Source organism: Haliotis rufescens, unplaced genomic scaffold, assembly GCF_023055435.1.
Source record: "Haliotis rufescens isolate VD_foot unplaced genomic scaffold, xgHalRufe1.0.p SCAF_2, whole genome shotgun sequence".
NCBI classification, from domain to species: domain Eukaryota; kingdom Metazoa; phylum Mollusca; class Gastropoda; order Lepetellida; family Haliotidae; genus Haliotis; species Haliotis rufescens.
The window spans coordinates 6,626,423-6,642,236 of record NW_025963890.1 but is presented as its reverse complement, the minus strand read 5'-3'; the positions used below and the strand labels follow the sequence as shown (position 1 = coordinate 6,642,236).

The following is a 15,814-nucleotide window of genomic DNA, read 5'->3' as shown; positions in this document are numbered from 1 at the left end:
AGGTGTTGAATAACTTTTACTTCACTTCCAGACATAGTTACCCCATTGGGATTATCGATATATAAGTAATTCTAAAGGTGTTGAATAACTTTTACTTCACTTCCAGACATAGTTACCCCATTGGGATTATAGATATATAAGTAATTCTAAAGGTGTTGAATAACTTTTACTTCACTTCCAGACATAGTTACCCCATTGGGATTATAGATATATAAAATTCTAAAGGTATTGAATAACTTTTACTTCACTTCCAGACATAGTTACCTCATTGGGATTATAGATATATAACATTCTCAAGGTGTTGAATAACTTTTACTTCACTTCCAGACATAGTTACCCCATTGGGATTATAGATATATAAGTAATTCTAAAGGTGTTGAATAACTTTTACTTCACTTCCAGACATAGTTACCTCATTGGGATTATAGATATATAACATTCTCAAGGTGTTGAATAACTTTTACTTCACTTCCAGACATAGTTACCCCATTGGGATTATAGATATATAAGTAATTCTAAAGGTGTTGAATAACTTTTACTTCACTTCCAGACATAGTTACCTCATTGGGATTATAGATATATAACATTCTCAAGGTGTTGAATAACTTTTACTTCACTTCCAGACATAGTTACCCCATTGGGATTATAGATATATAAGTAATTCTAAAGGTGTTGAATAACTTTTACTTCACTTCCAGACATAGTTACCCCATTGGGATTATAGATATATAAGTAATTCTAAAGGTGTTGAATAACTTTTACTTCACTTCCAGACATAGTTACCCCATTGGGATTATAGATATATAAGTAATTCTAAAGGTGTTGAATAACTTTTACTTCACTTCCAGACATAGTTACCCCATTTGGATTATAGATATATAAAATTCTAAAGGTATTGAATAACTTTTACTTCACTTCCAGACATAGTTACCTCATTGGGATTATAGATATATAACATTCTCAAGGTGTTGAATAACTTTTACTTCACTTCCAGACATAGTTACCCCATTGGGATTATAGATATATAAGTAATTCTAAAGGTGTTGAATAACTTTTACTTCACTTCCAGACATAGTTACCTCATTGGGATTATAGATATATAACATTCTCAAGGTGTTGAATAACTTTTACTTCACTTCCAGACATAGTTACCCCATTGGGATTATAGATATATAAGTAAAACATTGTTATTTATAAGTTTAGGACCCATACTTTGGTATGTCACGTGTCATGGTATGTCATGTTGACCCTTTGTATGTCACATGTCATGGTATGTCATGTTGACCCTTGGTATGTTATGGAATGTCATGTTTATCTTTGATTTGTCGTGATTGACCATGTTGATCCTTGGTATGACATGTGTCATGGTATGTCATGTTGACCCTTTGTATGTCACATGTCATGGTATGTCATGTTGACCCTTGGTATGTTATGGAATGTCATGTTGATCTTTGATTTGTCGTGATTGACCATGTTGATCCTTGGTATGACATGTGTCATGGTATGTCATGTTGACCCTTTGTATGTCACATGTCATGGTATGTCATGTTGATCTTTGATTTGTCGTGATTGACCATGTTGATCCTTGGTATGACATGTGTCATGGTATGTCATGTTGACCCTTGGTATGTTATGGAATGTCATGTTGATCTTTGATTTGTTGTGGTTGATCATGTTGACCCTTGGTATGACATGTGTCATGGTATGTCATGCTGACTCTTATTTTGCAGGTTTACCAAATAGCGTATGTGATATTGAAGGCTGCCAACTCTCCAAGACCAGGAAACTGGATCTTGGAACGGTCACTAGATGGCACCACCTACCAGCCATGGCAATACTTTGCGATGACAGGCCGTGAATGTCAGGAAGAGTATGGCCTTGACCCCACATATGGAATACCAACATCATTAGGTGATGATGAAGTGATATGTACCACCCGCTACTCTCATCTCATTCCACTGGAAAATGGAGAGGTAAGTTTCCGTCAAATGTGACAACTCTGGAACAGAAGGGTCACTCACATACTTACTCGCCCAATTCACCAATGCAGTGCTATTTGCTGTCTTTGGCTGCATGCATATGGTGTATCCTTAAGTTATTAATTTGGATATTTTGCCATGCTTATTTCTAAATGCCTACAAGAACCATCTGTTAAAATGGCTACAGGAAAGGGAGAACAAAAGTGCTGATGAAAAATGCTTTGACATTTGTTTCAGATTTTTATTTCTCTAGTCAATGGAAGACCAGGTATTAACCAGCCAAGTAAAGTGCTTTTGGTATGTGTGTTTTCCCAATATTCTACATGCTTAATAATTCAAATTCGTTTCACATTTTACATTATGTATATTATGTTTATTTTTATGTTTTCATATAGCCTAATAACGTAAAAGTTTAATGTCAAATACTATTTTCTTGATTTGATTATTTGCCTATTAAAAGATGAGTTTGGAGTAATTTGAAAATGAAGTATTTATGACTCAGACAAAGAATATTTTCCAGTCAGACAATATCTAATATTACGTCTTCAGGATTTTACATCAGCCAGATTCCTACGCATGAGATTCCAGAAGATTCGCAACCTCAATGCTGACCTGATGACCTTCCGAAACACCAACCCACAAGAAGCTGACCCCTCTGTCACAAGAAGGGTATGGGTCTAGTTCCTTGTATTGGGGATTGTATTGCAAAGAAACTTGTCATATGTAGCAAAGTCTTAAATTCAGATCTTTAAAACAGGCTTATAATGCTCAATGTTCAGCTGGTGCCAAATTCCAGCCTTGAACTAGACATTGTGATCAAGAGACATTGTCATTGTGTAGCAAGGGTAGATTAACTTCTTGGATTGATATGTGTGTTTACCTGTGTTTATCTGTGTGTGTGTGTGTGTGTGTGTGTGTGTGTGTGTGTGTGTGTGTGTGTGTGTGTGTGTGTGTGTGTGTGTGTGTGTGTGTGTGTGTTTACCTTTGTTTATTACATGTATTTATGTGTGTTTACGTGTGTTTATTATATGCGTTTACATGTGTTTATCTGTGTTTGTGTTTATGTGTGTTTATTACATCTATTTATGTGTTTATGTGTGTTTATTGTGTGTGTTTACATGTGTTTGTGTTTGTTTACATATGTTAACGTGTGTTTCAGTATTACTACTCCATCAAGGACATCTCAATAGGGGGACACTGTATCTGTTATGGACATGCCAAACTGTGTGGTCGATATGACTCAGAGCCTAATGTGAGTATAATTCAATATTATAAAGAATCATAAAAATAAATGAAAATAAAGTTTAACAAATGTTATATTTAGGACAACTCTTTCTGAGTAAAGTACAGAATCCCGTACTTATCCCGTATTTATAAAAAATGCAGAAAAGCAAGATGTACAAAAGAGTGTTTTGGAAGATTATCAGAACATAATTTTGTTGTTTTCCTGCCATTTAACCCCCAAGTCATTAACGTGTGCTGGCCCAGAGTGTTTCATTTTACCTCATCAGAGCCTGTGTAGGGGGAATAGGTGGGGAAGGCAGAGAATTAGGCTTGGTGACTAACAATTTTTAAATGCATTATGCATGTTTTATATAGACATATGTGTATATGAGGCGTTTGAATAGATGGCAGAGTTGTACAAACTGATTTCAGTAGCAGTTCTCGAAAATGACCTTTGGTAGTATCCTTGAATGATTCAATTAGCCCTAGTTAGCTCTGCATGTCCTGGTGTCTGTTTCAGCGCCTCAAGTGTCAGTGTGAGGACAATACTTGCGGTGACAACTGTGAGAGGTGTTGTCCAGGGTACCATCAGAATGGCTGGAACAATGGCAATGGCGTCAAACACATTTGTGAACGTAAGCAAGACAGTTAGGGAATATTATCTATATCAGTATTAAAGTATCTTAACAGTACTTATTTCAGAAGCCCAGTATTAACATTCATGTAATAGATGCACAATGTACTGATATGATGACACAATTTCAAATTCTCATCACAGTCTAAGGGAGGTAACTCTAGTAGACATTTAGTTTGATTCAAGTTGTGAGTACATATAAAAAGGTTTGAATTCAGGAATTGCTGCACTGTCTAAGGGAGCTTACACTACCAGACATTAAGTTTGATTCAAGTTGTGGGTAGATATTAAAGGTTTGAATTCAGGAATTGATGCACTGTCTAAGGGAGCTAACACTCGAAGACATTTAGTTTGATTCAAGTTGTGAGTACATATAAAAAGGTTTGAATTCAGGAATTGCTGGACTGTCTAAGGGAGCTAACACTAGTAGACATTTAGTTTGATTCAAGTTGTGGGTAGATATTAATGGTTTGATATTCAGGAATTGCTGCACTCATGATAACAGTTAAGGGTGTAAAGATCAGAACTGTATGTGATAGCACTGACATGACTGCGTAACTAGTATAGTTTATGTTGTATATTTCAGCCTGTAACTGCCATGGCAAGGCAGATGACTGTGTTTACAATGCCACAGTGAATGACCTAGGCCTCAGTCTCAACATGGAGGGCAAATATCAGGGGGGAGGTGTCTGTCTGAACTGTCGGGTGAGTCCAGATAATACACGCATGCACATTGAAGACATTTCTTTCAAAGTCTGAAAGTTGAGAAATATTAGAATTTCTTGGCTAAAGAGGTCCCCCAAAAGGGGATGAAGTGATTGACTTCAATGAGCATCAATCTACACAAATGGGATACAATGACATGCATCAATCAAGTCAGTGAGCCTACCACCCAATACGGTTGCCTAGTCGCTTCTTATGCGAGCTTGGGTTGCTGAAGACCCATTTCTAACCCGGATCTTCATGGGTGAGACGTGCATGGGTTGCTGAAGACCCATTTCTAACCCGGATCTTCATGGGTGAAATGAGCATGGGTTGCTGAAGACCGATTCTAACCCAGATCTTCATGGGTGAAATGAGCATGGGTTGCTGAAGACCGATTCTAACCCAGATCTTCATGGGTGAAATGAGCATGGGTTGCTGAAGACCGATTCTAACCCAGATCTTCATGGGTGAGACGTGCATGGGTTGCTGAAGACCGATTCTAACCCAGATCTTCATGGGTGAGACGTGCATGGGTTGCTGAAGACCGATTCTAACCCAGATCTTCATGGGTGAGACGTGCATGGGTTGCTGAAGACCGATTCTAACCCAGATCTTCATGGGTGAGACGTGCATGGGTTGCTGAAGACCGATTCTAACCCAGATCTTCATGGGTGAGACGTGCATGGGTTGCTGAAGACCAGTTCTAACCCAGATCTTCATGGGTGAGACGTGCATGGGTTGCTGAAGACCGATTCTAACCCAGATCTTCATGGGTGAGACGTGCATGGGTTGCTGAAGACCGATTCTAACCCAGATCTTCATGGGTGAGACGAGCATTGGTTGCTGAAGACCAGTTCCAACCCAGATCTTCATGGGTGAGACGAGCATGGGTTGCTGAAGACCCATTTCTAACCCGGATCTTCATGGGTGAGACGTGCATGGGTTGCTGAAGACCCATTTCTAACCCGGATCTTCATGGGTGAGACGTGCATGGGTTGGTGAAGACCCATTTCTAACCCGGATCTTCAGGAGCTATCAAAGTAGTAAACACCTGAGATCTGGACCTTTTTAAGCTGACCCACTGTGACATGATATGACTGAAATACATGTATTGTGACATTTGACCAAATTAAACTCACTCACTCACTCTGCTTGCCACATTTCAGGAGTTCACAACGGGTATTAACTGTGAGCAGTGTATTGAGGGTTACTACCGACCCAGCAGACTCGCTCTCACCGATTCCTTCCCGTGTCGGCGCTGTAACTGTCAGGAGACGATGACGTCCAGCAGCACCTGCATCACGGATGACAGTCGTGTTAGCGAGGGCCTGGTAAGTACTGTATAGCTTGAACAGGAGTCAGGTTTAGTGTCTTTCCAGCTCTGCCATTACAAAACTTAGGTTTTGCAATGTCTTCAACCAACCAAAACTTTCAAATGAGGTTTTGCAGACTACGATCTTAAATGAAAGGACAAATCTCCTTCTGACCACTGCTGTTTTATTGAAATACTACAGATGACATTTTACAAAAGATAAATTTTACACATGCAAACAGTAGTTTATTGTTTTAATTGGGGCCTGGGGGCCTGGTCGTCTAAAGCACTGCAGTTCGTTATGTTGAGTTGCATCCCTTAGGTGTGTCAGGAATCGATGGTTTTGAATTCAAGTTCAACTTGAATATGTTTCTAGGTTTGCCATCACCGTACCTGTGCTTGTGGGTTTCACTTCAGGCTTTTCATTTTGATATCACTGTCATAGTGTTCAGAGCTGCGTTTAACCAACTCACTATTTTTAATCTTCATCCTTAACTATTCTCAAGGATGTGGTGTTCATATGGCACTGTCCAAATTGATTGGTTCAATACAACATAATGCAATCCAGAGGGCTGTGGGGTAGCATTGTGGTTAAAGCGTTAGCTTGTCATGTTTGATTGTACATGGGTACAATGTGAGAAGCCCATTTCTGGTGTCCCCCGCCTTGAAAATGATGGAATATTACTAAAAGCGGCATAAAACCATACTCACTCACTCACTCATTATTGCAATCCAGCCATGTTTAAGGCTATACTCTCCTTGAAATGTACATCTGTGTGACAACCAACACCTTCAGTGTGGAGGAAGCTATTGTGAGTGAGTTTATTTCAATGCTAGATGTGAGTTTTGCTGTATGTACATGAGTTCTAACATGAAGATTTATCGTGCTAGAACCCTGGTGACTGTGTGTGCAAGCCCGGGTTCTCGGGGCGCGGCTGTAATAGATGCGCCTATGGCTACTACGGGTTCCCCAGGTGTCGGATCTGTCCCTGTAACCCTGCTGGGAGTGTCAACCCAGAAGAGTGTCGCCGCAGGTGTCGATGTAAGGTGAGAGTCATCACAGGTGTCGGTGTAAGGTGAGAGTCATCACAGGTGTCGATGTAAGGTGAGTGCTATCACAGGTGTCGGTGTAAGGTGAGTATCGCCGCAGGTGTTGATACAATGTGAGAGTCGCTGCAGGTGTCGATGTTAGGTGAGTGCCGTCACAGGTGTATGTGTAAGGTGAGTGCCGTCACAGGTGTCGGTGTAAGATGAGTGTTGCTGCAGGTGTCGATACAAGGTGAGTGTTGCCGCAGGTGTCAATGTAAGGTAGGTGCTGTCACAGGTCTTGGTGTAAGGTGAGTGCTTTCACAGGTGTCGGTGTAAGGTGAGTGCTGTCACAGGTGTTGGTGAAAGGTGAGTTTTGCCACAGGTGTCGGTATAAGGTGAGTTTCCCTGCAGGTGTCTGTGTAAGTGGAGTGCTGTCACAGGTATCTATAAGGTGGGTGCAGTCGCAAGTGTCGATGGTGATGATGTAAGCGGAGTGTTGATGCAAGTTAGGTGAATGCTATCGCAGGTGTCAATGTAAGGTGAGTCCCATCATAGGTGGCAGTGTAAGTTGAGTGCTGTCACAGGTGTTTTGTAAGGTGAGACATGTCTCAGGTGTCATACCTGAGTCAAGGTAATCTATTGCTTCAAATGATGTCCAACAATTTGTGCAGATGAAGCATAAATAGAGAATATCATGAAATAACTTTTGATATATATAGATAATATATCAACACATATAGTACCCAAGCTATGTGGCATGAATGAAACTATGTGAAAGGTAGTTAAATATAGTAGTCCTTGTGTTACATTTGAATGCTAAGATAACACTTATGTCAATGGATGATCAAGAAAGCAAAATCTCACAAGCAGCATCTCCAGTAGGAGCCATGCAGTATATGCATTATGTATGACAGAATTACCAAAGTTTGACCAAGCACCTGTTTGTATCCAGGTCAATGTGGAGGGTAAGCACTGTGACCAGTGTAAGCCTGGCTACTACAACCTGGACAAGGACAACACAGAGGGCTGTACACAGTGCTACTGTCATGGAGTCTCCTCGGTCTGCAAGTCTGCTGAATGGGGACTCAGTCAGGTAGGTGGCCGTAGAGTTGGGGCGAGTCCAAATTTACTACCTGGGTACCTGACCCCCTATTACCTAAACATACCCGGGTACCTGACCCCCTATTACCTAAACATACCTGGGTACTTGACCCCTTATTACCTGAACATACCTGGGTACATGACTCCCTATTACCTGAACATACCCGGGTACCTGACCCCCTATTACCTGAACATACCTGGTTACCTGACCCCCTATTACCTGAACATACCCAGGTACCTGACCCCCTATTACCTGAACATACCCAGGTACATGACCCCCTATTACCTGAACATACCCCGGTACCCACTGACTGTAGGTCTCAAGAGTTGGGAACAAAATGTCTGATTGGGAATTGTTTTACCGCAGCCCTGGCAAAAACTATTTAGAAACATGTATCAAACGTTCAGCTCATAGGTACACTGAAGTTGACTGAAGCTTTATCTTTACTCAATATTAAACAAGTCAAAAGGAATGTGTGCATCGTGAGAAAGAAATGCAAACATAAGCGACTTGTAGTGTAACCCCTGAGTTATAGTGAGTTTAAACAATATATCAGGTGACTAACCACGGGTCCGGGTAGTCCTGTGGGTACCCGGGTCCTACTCAGGACCCACCTGACCCGAGTACCTGAGTTTACCCATCCCAGCCCTTTTACACTCCCTGAACGATATCATTTTCCCTTCTCTCCAGTCAAGATTTTCGACATGTTCTGACACTCCCAACTCACTGGGGCTTCTTTTCAATTTAAATGCTGCTTGCTTCTATCAAAAATATATATTTTCAGAGACTAAGTGTTCATCTACCTATTCTTCATCCCACGCTAGTTGTCACTCAGTACTGCTAAAAATAATTAAATGCAGCTAAACACCGTTGTGTCAAAGTTGAAGGGACCTACATAAATACTTCGAGTTATCCATGATCATTGCCGACTTCTTAATCATTTTACACCAGTGAAACAAGAAGAATATCAACGCAAATCCTAATCCGTAACACATTCCATAATTTGAAATCACAAGATAAACATGTGACAATCACATGACTCCATTCACTTCTGTGATTGGTGTTGATCAAAAGACCTGTTAATCCCTGATAGACACATCAATTAGATGTTTCTTTGAAGTTGGCCATGATCTGAGTGTAACCAACAAGACAGAAGGCCTTTGACTGAACTCAATGCATTGGACATTCTCCGCTTGTAAGCTTTGTTAATTGAAGTGTTAAGACCGATGTGTCAAGATTGTCTTAAATTGAGTAAATTTGTGCTGGAAGTACATGTTTGGGACTGAAAAATAACTTCAAGACCGCCATAACACATCAGAGTTAAGATAATGATGAATAAAGAAGGAATAGGCAGAGACCAAGCTTTTACTTTGAGACAACCATAAGTTTGACATATCAGGTTTGACACAACAGTGTTTGACTCATGTACTGTTTTTGTTTGGTGTTACACAAAGATTACTGTTTGTTTTTCACTGCGGTCATCAATATTACAGCTTTCTACCAGCTGCATGGAAATAATAAAATCTGGAACACACAAACCAGTGATTGATACCATGAGCAGCAATCAGCGCCACTGGGGTACAATGACACGCAATCAGCCCAGGGAATGTTTCACAAAGCTACTGTACTGTTAATGTTACTCCTCACATTCATTAGACCCGGGAAGATTCCAGGGTACAATAGGTCTTGAGCAACTCATGTTTGCCGTAAAAGGCGACTATGCTTGTCGTAAGAGGCAGTCAACGGGATCAGGTGGTCAGGCTTGCTGACTTTGTTGATGCATGTCATCGTATCCCAATTGCATGGATCGATGCTCATGATGTCAATCACTGGATTCTCTGATCAAGACTCAATTATTTACAGGCCTCCATCATGTAGCTGGAATATTTTTGAGTGCGTTGTTAAACAACAAACCAACAAAACAAACCACATTCATTAACATTGATGGCATTGTACACAAGCACCTGCAGGCAACTACATAGACAAAGATGAATGTCAGTGCTTTGATCTATGTCTGATGTAATGTGAGAGAAAATCTAAAACAACATCTGATGCTCCCTTGCAGGTGAACGACATGAATGGATGGGTGTTGTCCACGAGGGAGCCAGGGGGACTCACCCTCCTGCCCAGGATGTTCGGGGACTGGCTGGAGGCCAAGACGTACCTCCTGAATGGCGGCAGTGGTAGTGGAGGAAGTGGGTGGCCGGTGCAGCAAGCGGACATCTTGTACTGGGTCGCTCCCATGATGTTCCTAGGCAACAGGGTAGGCAGTCATCATTGAGTATGCTTTGATGATCTAGATTTATTGAAGAATTGTTTTAAAGTTAGACGTGATACTTAATTTTATTTTTTATTTTCTTGTTCTGTTCTTTGTGCTGATGGTCATTATGATGATGATCATAATGAACAGTTGAAAACTCCTTGTTTTAGGAAAAAATTAAGAATTTGCTGCTATAGTATCCTAGATTATTTGTTTTAACTAAAACAATTCTATTTGTGTGATTAGCATCATAGGGCCATTTATACACATATAGTTAAACGATGGTCTCTTTTTAAATTTCAGTTGACGTCCTATGGTGGAAAATTGGCTTACACAATTAAATACACAATAGACGATAACCTGGACCTGCGTTATCACTTGAGTGAACCTGATGTTATCATAGAGGTATGTTCATGACAATGTTCGGGACTGATATTTCTCAAGGAGAATTGATGTCTAACTTTGAGGGGGCACAGGTGGCCATTCATCTGAGGTGCCGCAATTCCCTGTGCAGAGTTGCATCGCCTGGGCATGCCAGAAACCTATATTTGTGGGTTCAAATCCCGGTTCACCCCATTTATGTTTCTAGGTTTGTCAGCACCAAACTCATGCTGGTGGGTTTCACGAAAGTGGTAAATGTCTGAGATCTGCATAACTTCGGGCCTTCCTCCCACATCAAGCTGATCGACACACCGTGATAAAACAGGAATAGTATTAAAAGCAGCATTAAACCCAACTTACTCACTCACTAGCTTTGAATCCATATTTATGTCATTTGTTAACACAAGCACACATTATGTCCTTGAGAGATAACAACTGAAACAATCCAAGGGGATAGTTGGTGCCTTAAGGTTGCACTAAGGTTGACAATGGCCATGGTCCACAGTGGTCCACAGTGGTCCAGAACTACCATACTCTAGCTGAGATACATCTTTGTTTTGTTCAAAGAATATATATATATTTTTTTCAAATATCAAATCCTGAAGCTGTTATGATTAATGGGCTGGTGGGGTAGCCTATTGGTTAAAGCGTTCGCTCGTCATGCTGAAGACCCAGGTTCGATTCCTCACATGGGTACAATGTGTGAAGCCCATTTCTGGTGTCCCCCACCGTGATATTGCTGGAATATTGCTAAAAGCGCCGTAAAACCATACTCACTGACTGTTATGATTAATGATCGAATTGTAGGTGAAAATGTAAAGAAACATTGCCATGAAGATTTCTTATCATGATCCACATGCTTAGAGGGAGATAACTCTATCTTTAAGTGGCATTTTAGAATCTGTAGTATCAATGAAGACAGGGTCAATTTATGGATTTCAACTTATTTATTCTTTAAATGAGACGATGCTCTAGTACCTTTGTCTAGCAAATGATCAACAGCTGGTTAGGACATGGTTTTATAGCCATGTGTATATACATATGCTAAAAATTGACTTCAATGTTTTTTTGTGCTTTTGGAGGTATAAACATAAAAAATGGTGTTGATACTGTGAACACTGATTTTTACATTTACAACTCTATAAACTCAAAAACATATTGAAGTGAATTCTTAGTATACGTCAATTCTTATACATAAAATACATCCATTATAATAACTTCACAGGATGCTTATTAATTCATCCACACAAAAGCTGTATACAACAGTACAAAATCAATGACATGATTCAGCTCAATAATGCAACTCAAGCCCCGCCCATTCTGTTATCAGCCAATCAGGAAACAGTAGTCCGTTAGCGGATATGGAAACATAAATGTAAAAAAGTTTTCTTGTTAAGCCTAAAAATGCCACGGAATCACATTATATTTATTTATTGGTACATATACATAGAGGTTTACAAAGATTAAGAAAAACAACAGAGTGACAAATGATGAAAGGTGTTGATTTCTAAATCTTGTCTTCAGGGATAACTCCAACGATCTCCAGGATTGATCTGTGACATTTGTTCATTATTCCCAGGGAAATGGCTTCACCATCATCAACGGGAAACAGTTTCTTCGAGAAAAGGAAGAAAACAGCCTGATGGTGAGACTGCATGAATCCTACTGGAAGAAGCTGGTGCTCCGAGGCAACAGTTTCCAGGAGGAGCCGGTCTCTAAACAGGAGTTCATGCTGATCCTGCAAGGCCTGACCAAAATCATGATCCGAGCCAGCTACCACACTGCACAGGACACCATATAGTAAGACCCTCGTGTGGATCTCATTTAGAATAGGTCCCTAGCAACCTATTATGGTTGTAAGAGGCGACCAATTGGATCAGGAGTTCAGGCTCGGTGACTTAAAGATTGCGTGTCATCATACCCCAATGACATGGATCATTGTTCACAATATGCATCACTGGATTGTCTGGTCCAGACTCAATGATTTACTGGTCATTGTCATAGAGCAGGAATATTGCTGAGTGTGGCAATAAACAATAAACAAACAAATATTCAGTAAGACCTGTCTCAGAGACATACCGGGGTAGTAAGATGCAGTCCAAATTGATTCAAGTCATTTAAACACCGCTCCCTTTGTCTGTTATTTCATTTTATGATAGATATATATACTACTCAACTTTTGTTTTCATGGACCAAGTTTGTTATTTTCTGATTATTAAGAATGAAGTGATACAAAGTAGTCTTGGACTGTGCATTATCGATGCATTATAGCCTACTCAAGTGTGCATTATGCTGTATTGCTGGTTGGATAAGCATACATATTATTGTCAGCAATTGGCCACATAGTTTACTGTCAAAAAGAAGGCTTTACAATGTGCTTATACCACTAATGTGCTTCATATGAAATGTTTCACATGGTTGTTATTCTTCGTAACAACCCTTCACTTGCAAAGTGCAGAGGTTGGATAAATCGATGAAGATTGGGAGCAAGCAGCCTTGGTTCATGGTTTTGCATTGTCGCATAAAGCACATCATGAATCATGCCCACATGGTATGAGTTGCTTAGCCTCTGGGAATGATATGGACTTCAACATTCTCGGCTGACTCAGAGATAGTTGAAAGTCCCTATCACCTTTGAGGACGACACTAGCCTATACTTAATGTCACAAAGTACAACCATGATTGGCATTATATTCTGTTTTCCCCACAGCTTGAAGGACGTGACTCTAGACACTGTGAGTCCAATATCCCAGACCAACATCTCCCTGCCATCGGTGGAACAGTGTGTGTGCCCAATGGGATACGCTGGTCTATCCTGTGAAGTGAGTGTCAAAACCTAGTGACCTTATGATTCTTGTGAATACCCTACCTCTATTACATCATAGCCATAAATTCCTGTTTATGCTGAGAACCGCACTAGAAATTATAATAAACTTTCAATAGGCGTCCTCTTCACTGCCAACATATCTAATAGTTGTGAGGGAAACCCTATCCCTTGGAAGAGACGCAACTGTGCATGCGCAAGGCAGGAAACACCTCACTTCTATCCTTTGTCTGTTTAAATCTCTGTGGTCAGCATTGTGCTTCAAAGTTATCTCTCAATTGACATGAGGGGGCCCGGGTGGCCCGGGTGGCCCAGTCGTCTAAGACGCCGCGATTCGCTGTGCAGAGTTGCGTCCCTTGGGCACGCCAGAAACCTATGATTGTGGGTTCGAATCCCATTTCGCCCCAATTATGTTTCTAGGTTTGTCAGCACCATACCCGTGCTCGTGGGTTTCACCGAAGTGGTAAACGTCTAAGACCTGCATCACTTCGGGCTTTCCTCCCACATCAAGCTGACACGCCGTGATATAACTGGAATACTGTTAAAAGTGGCATTAAACCCAAACTCACTCACTCACTCCAATTGACATGTCTGTGCTGTCACTCACTCACTCACTCACTCACTCACTCACTCACTCACTCACTCACTCACTCACTCACTCAAATGCAGTAAGGTAGGGCAAGATTCAGTTTTCTTCTGTGGTACAATGTGTCAAATCCATTCATGTTGCTGTGGCTGAAATGTTGCAGAAAGTAGCTGAAACAAGACTTCCTCTTGCTACATTGTTGGCTGAAAATCTCTCACTTTTGATTATTGCTCTACAGGTCATGTGACATGATCAGGACACTCACTATGTTGTCTTCTGTTTCCAGAGTTGTGCGCCCGGTTACCGCCGCCTCAACAACACTCTGCACCGAGGCATGTGTCTCAAGTGTAACTGTTTCAACCATGCCATGCAGTGCGACCCTGTGGATGGCAAGTGCCACGTGAGTCTCTGCTGCTACATTTCTTTTAGGGCTGGGACGAGTCCAAATTTACTACCCGGGTACCCACCCCACTATTACCCTACCCTACCCGGGCACCCACTCCAGGTCTCAGGAGATGTCTCAAAATGTCCGATTGGGAACATGTTTAGCATAGCCCTGGCAAAACGTATTTAGATACATGTATTAAACAATCTGGTCATGCATACACTGAAGTTGAGTTACGTTATATCTTTATTCAACCATATGAAAAATCAGAAGGAATGGGTGCATAGTCAGAACGAAAAACGAACAGTAGTGACTTGAAGTGAAAAGAGTTAAACAATATATCACATGACTAACCACGGGTCCGGGTAGTCCTATGGGTACCTGGGTCCCACTCTGTACCCACCCGACCCAGGTACCCGAGTTACCCAACCCGGCCCTAATTTCTTTCCATCAATACAACTCCATTACAATCTGTAGTCAAGCTGTCAGCAATATATGCTTGTGGATGTCACCAAAGTGGTAATTGTCTACAACCAACATAATTTGTAATTTCTTGTGGGAATGCAGTGAAACTGAAATATGTATGAAGCCATCATCAAGCTCAACTCACTTAGTTACACTGTTGTATTCTGATATGCTTTAGCTCAAGACCAGTTCAAATGGTGTTAGGCCAAACTCACTCACTTCTATTTCTGATGAGGACTGGATCAGAAAATACTAACCAAGGAAACAATCAAACAACTTTATGATTGCACAATGTCTAATTTGTTTACAGGAATGTCAACACAATACCATGGGGGCCCAGTGTGATAGGTGTTTACCTGGTTACTATGGCAACCCCAGACGTGGATCGCCTGACGACTGCAAGCCCTGTGCATGCCCCCATCAGCGGAGAGATGGCAGCCCAGACCTGTGTGAATTTGACCCCACCCCAGAGAACAGGGATGACTACAAGTGTTCATCTTGCCCTGAGGGTCAGGCGGGGAAGCATTGTGACAGGTATTTGCAGTTTTGTCACACTGAAAATCTGCATACCCTATACGTATGTGTATAATGCACACTTTTTTGGCAGCTGTATAGAGGTGGTTGCACGTTATTCGTCTGGCCAATGAGCACAAAATGCTGGAAACTGCATGTCAACAAAAAGCTCTCAGTGTATTTCTGACATTAAATTCTTAATCTATTTCATTAATTTACTTTAATTTCATTCAATATTGTATGAATTTATGTATACATAACCTCTATTACATCATTGCTATAAATCGTGCATTTTGGCTGTCCAAACATTATAATATCTTAAGATTTTTCAACAGATGCTCCTCTTCACTGCAAACTATCTAATAAGCCTTAAGGGAGATAGTACTCTCCTGCAAACAGCAGATTTATGGCTATG

The 15,814-nt window shown here is 40.9% G+C and overlaps 1 protein-coding gene across 2 annotated transcripts in view; it reads left to right on the top strand.

Moving 5' to 3' along the window:
- Positions 1-15,814, top strand: part of LOC124147923 (laminin subunit alpha-2-like) — a 159,918-nt gene that overhangs the window by 83,399 nt on the left and 60,705 nt on the right. For both annotated transcript variants that reach the window (XM_048399547.1, XM_048399546.1), the window contains exons 3-17: positions 1,731-1,973; positions 2,217-2,276; positions 2,529-2,648; positions 3,139-3,231; positions 3,724-3,838; positions 4,424-4,542; positions 5,709-5,873; positions 6,746-6,901; positions 7,836-7,976; positions 10,051-10,248; positions 10,549-10,650; positions 12,206-12,426; positions 13,337-13,448; positions 14,323-14,436; positions 15,197-15,420. In XM_048399547.1, the coding sequence (XP_048255504.1) occupies positions 1,731-1,973; positions 2,217-2,276; positions 2,529-2,648; positions 3,139-3,231; positions 3,724-3,838; positions 4,424-4,542; positions 5,709-5,873; positions 6,746-6,901; positions 7,836-7,976; positions 10,051-10,248; positions 10,549-10,650; positions 12,206-12,426; positions 13,337-13,448; positions 14,323-14,436; positions 15,197-15,420 (2,183 nt within the window). The remainder of the gene's footprint in view (positions 1-1,730; positions 1,974-2,216; positions 2,277-2,528; positions 2,649-3,138; positions 3,232-3,723; positions 3,839-4,423; positions 4,543-5,708; positions 5,874-6,745; positions 6,902-7,835; positions 7,977-10,050; positions 10,249-10,548; positions 10,651-12,205; positions 12,427-13,336; positions 13,449-14,322; positions 14,437-15,196; positions 15,421-15,814) is intronic.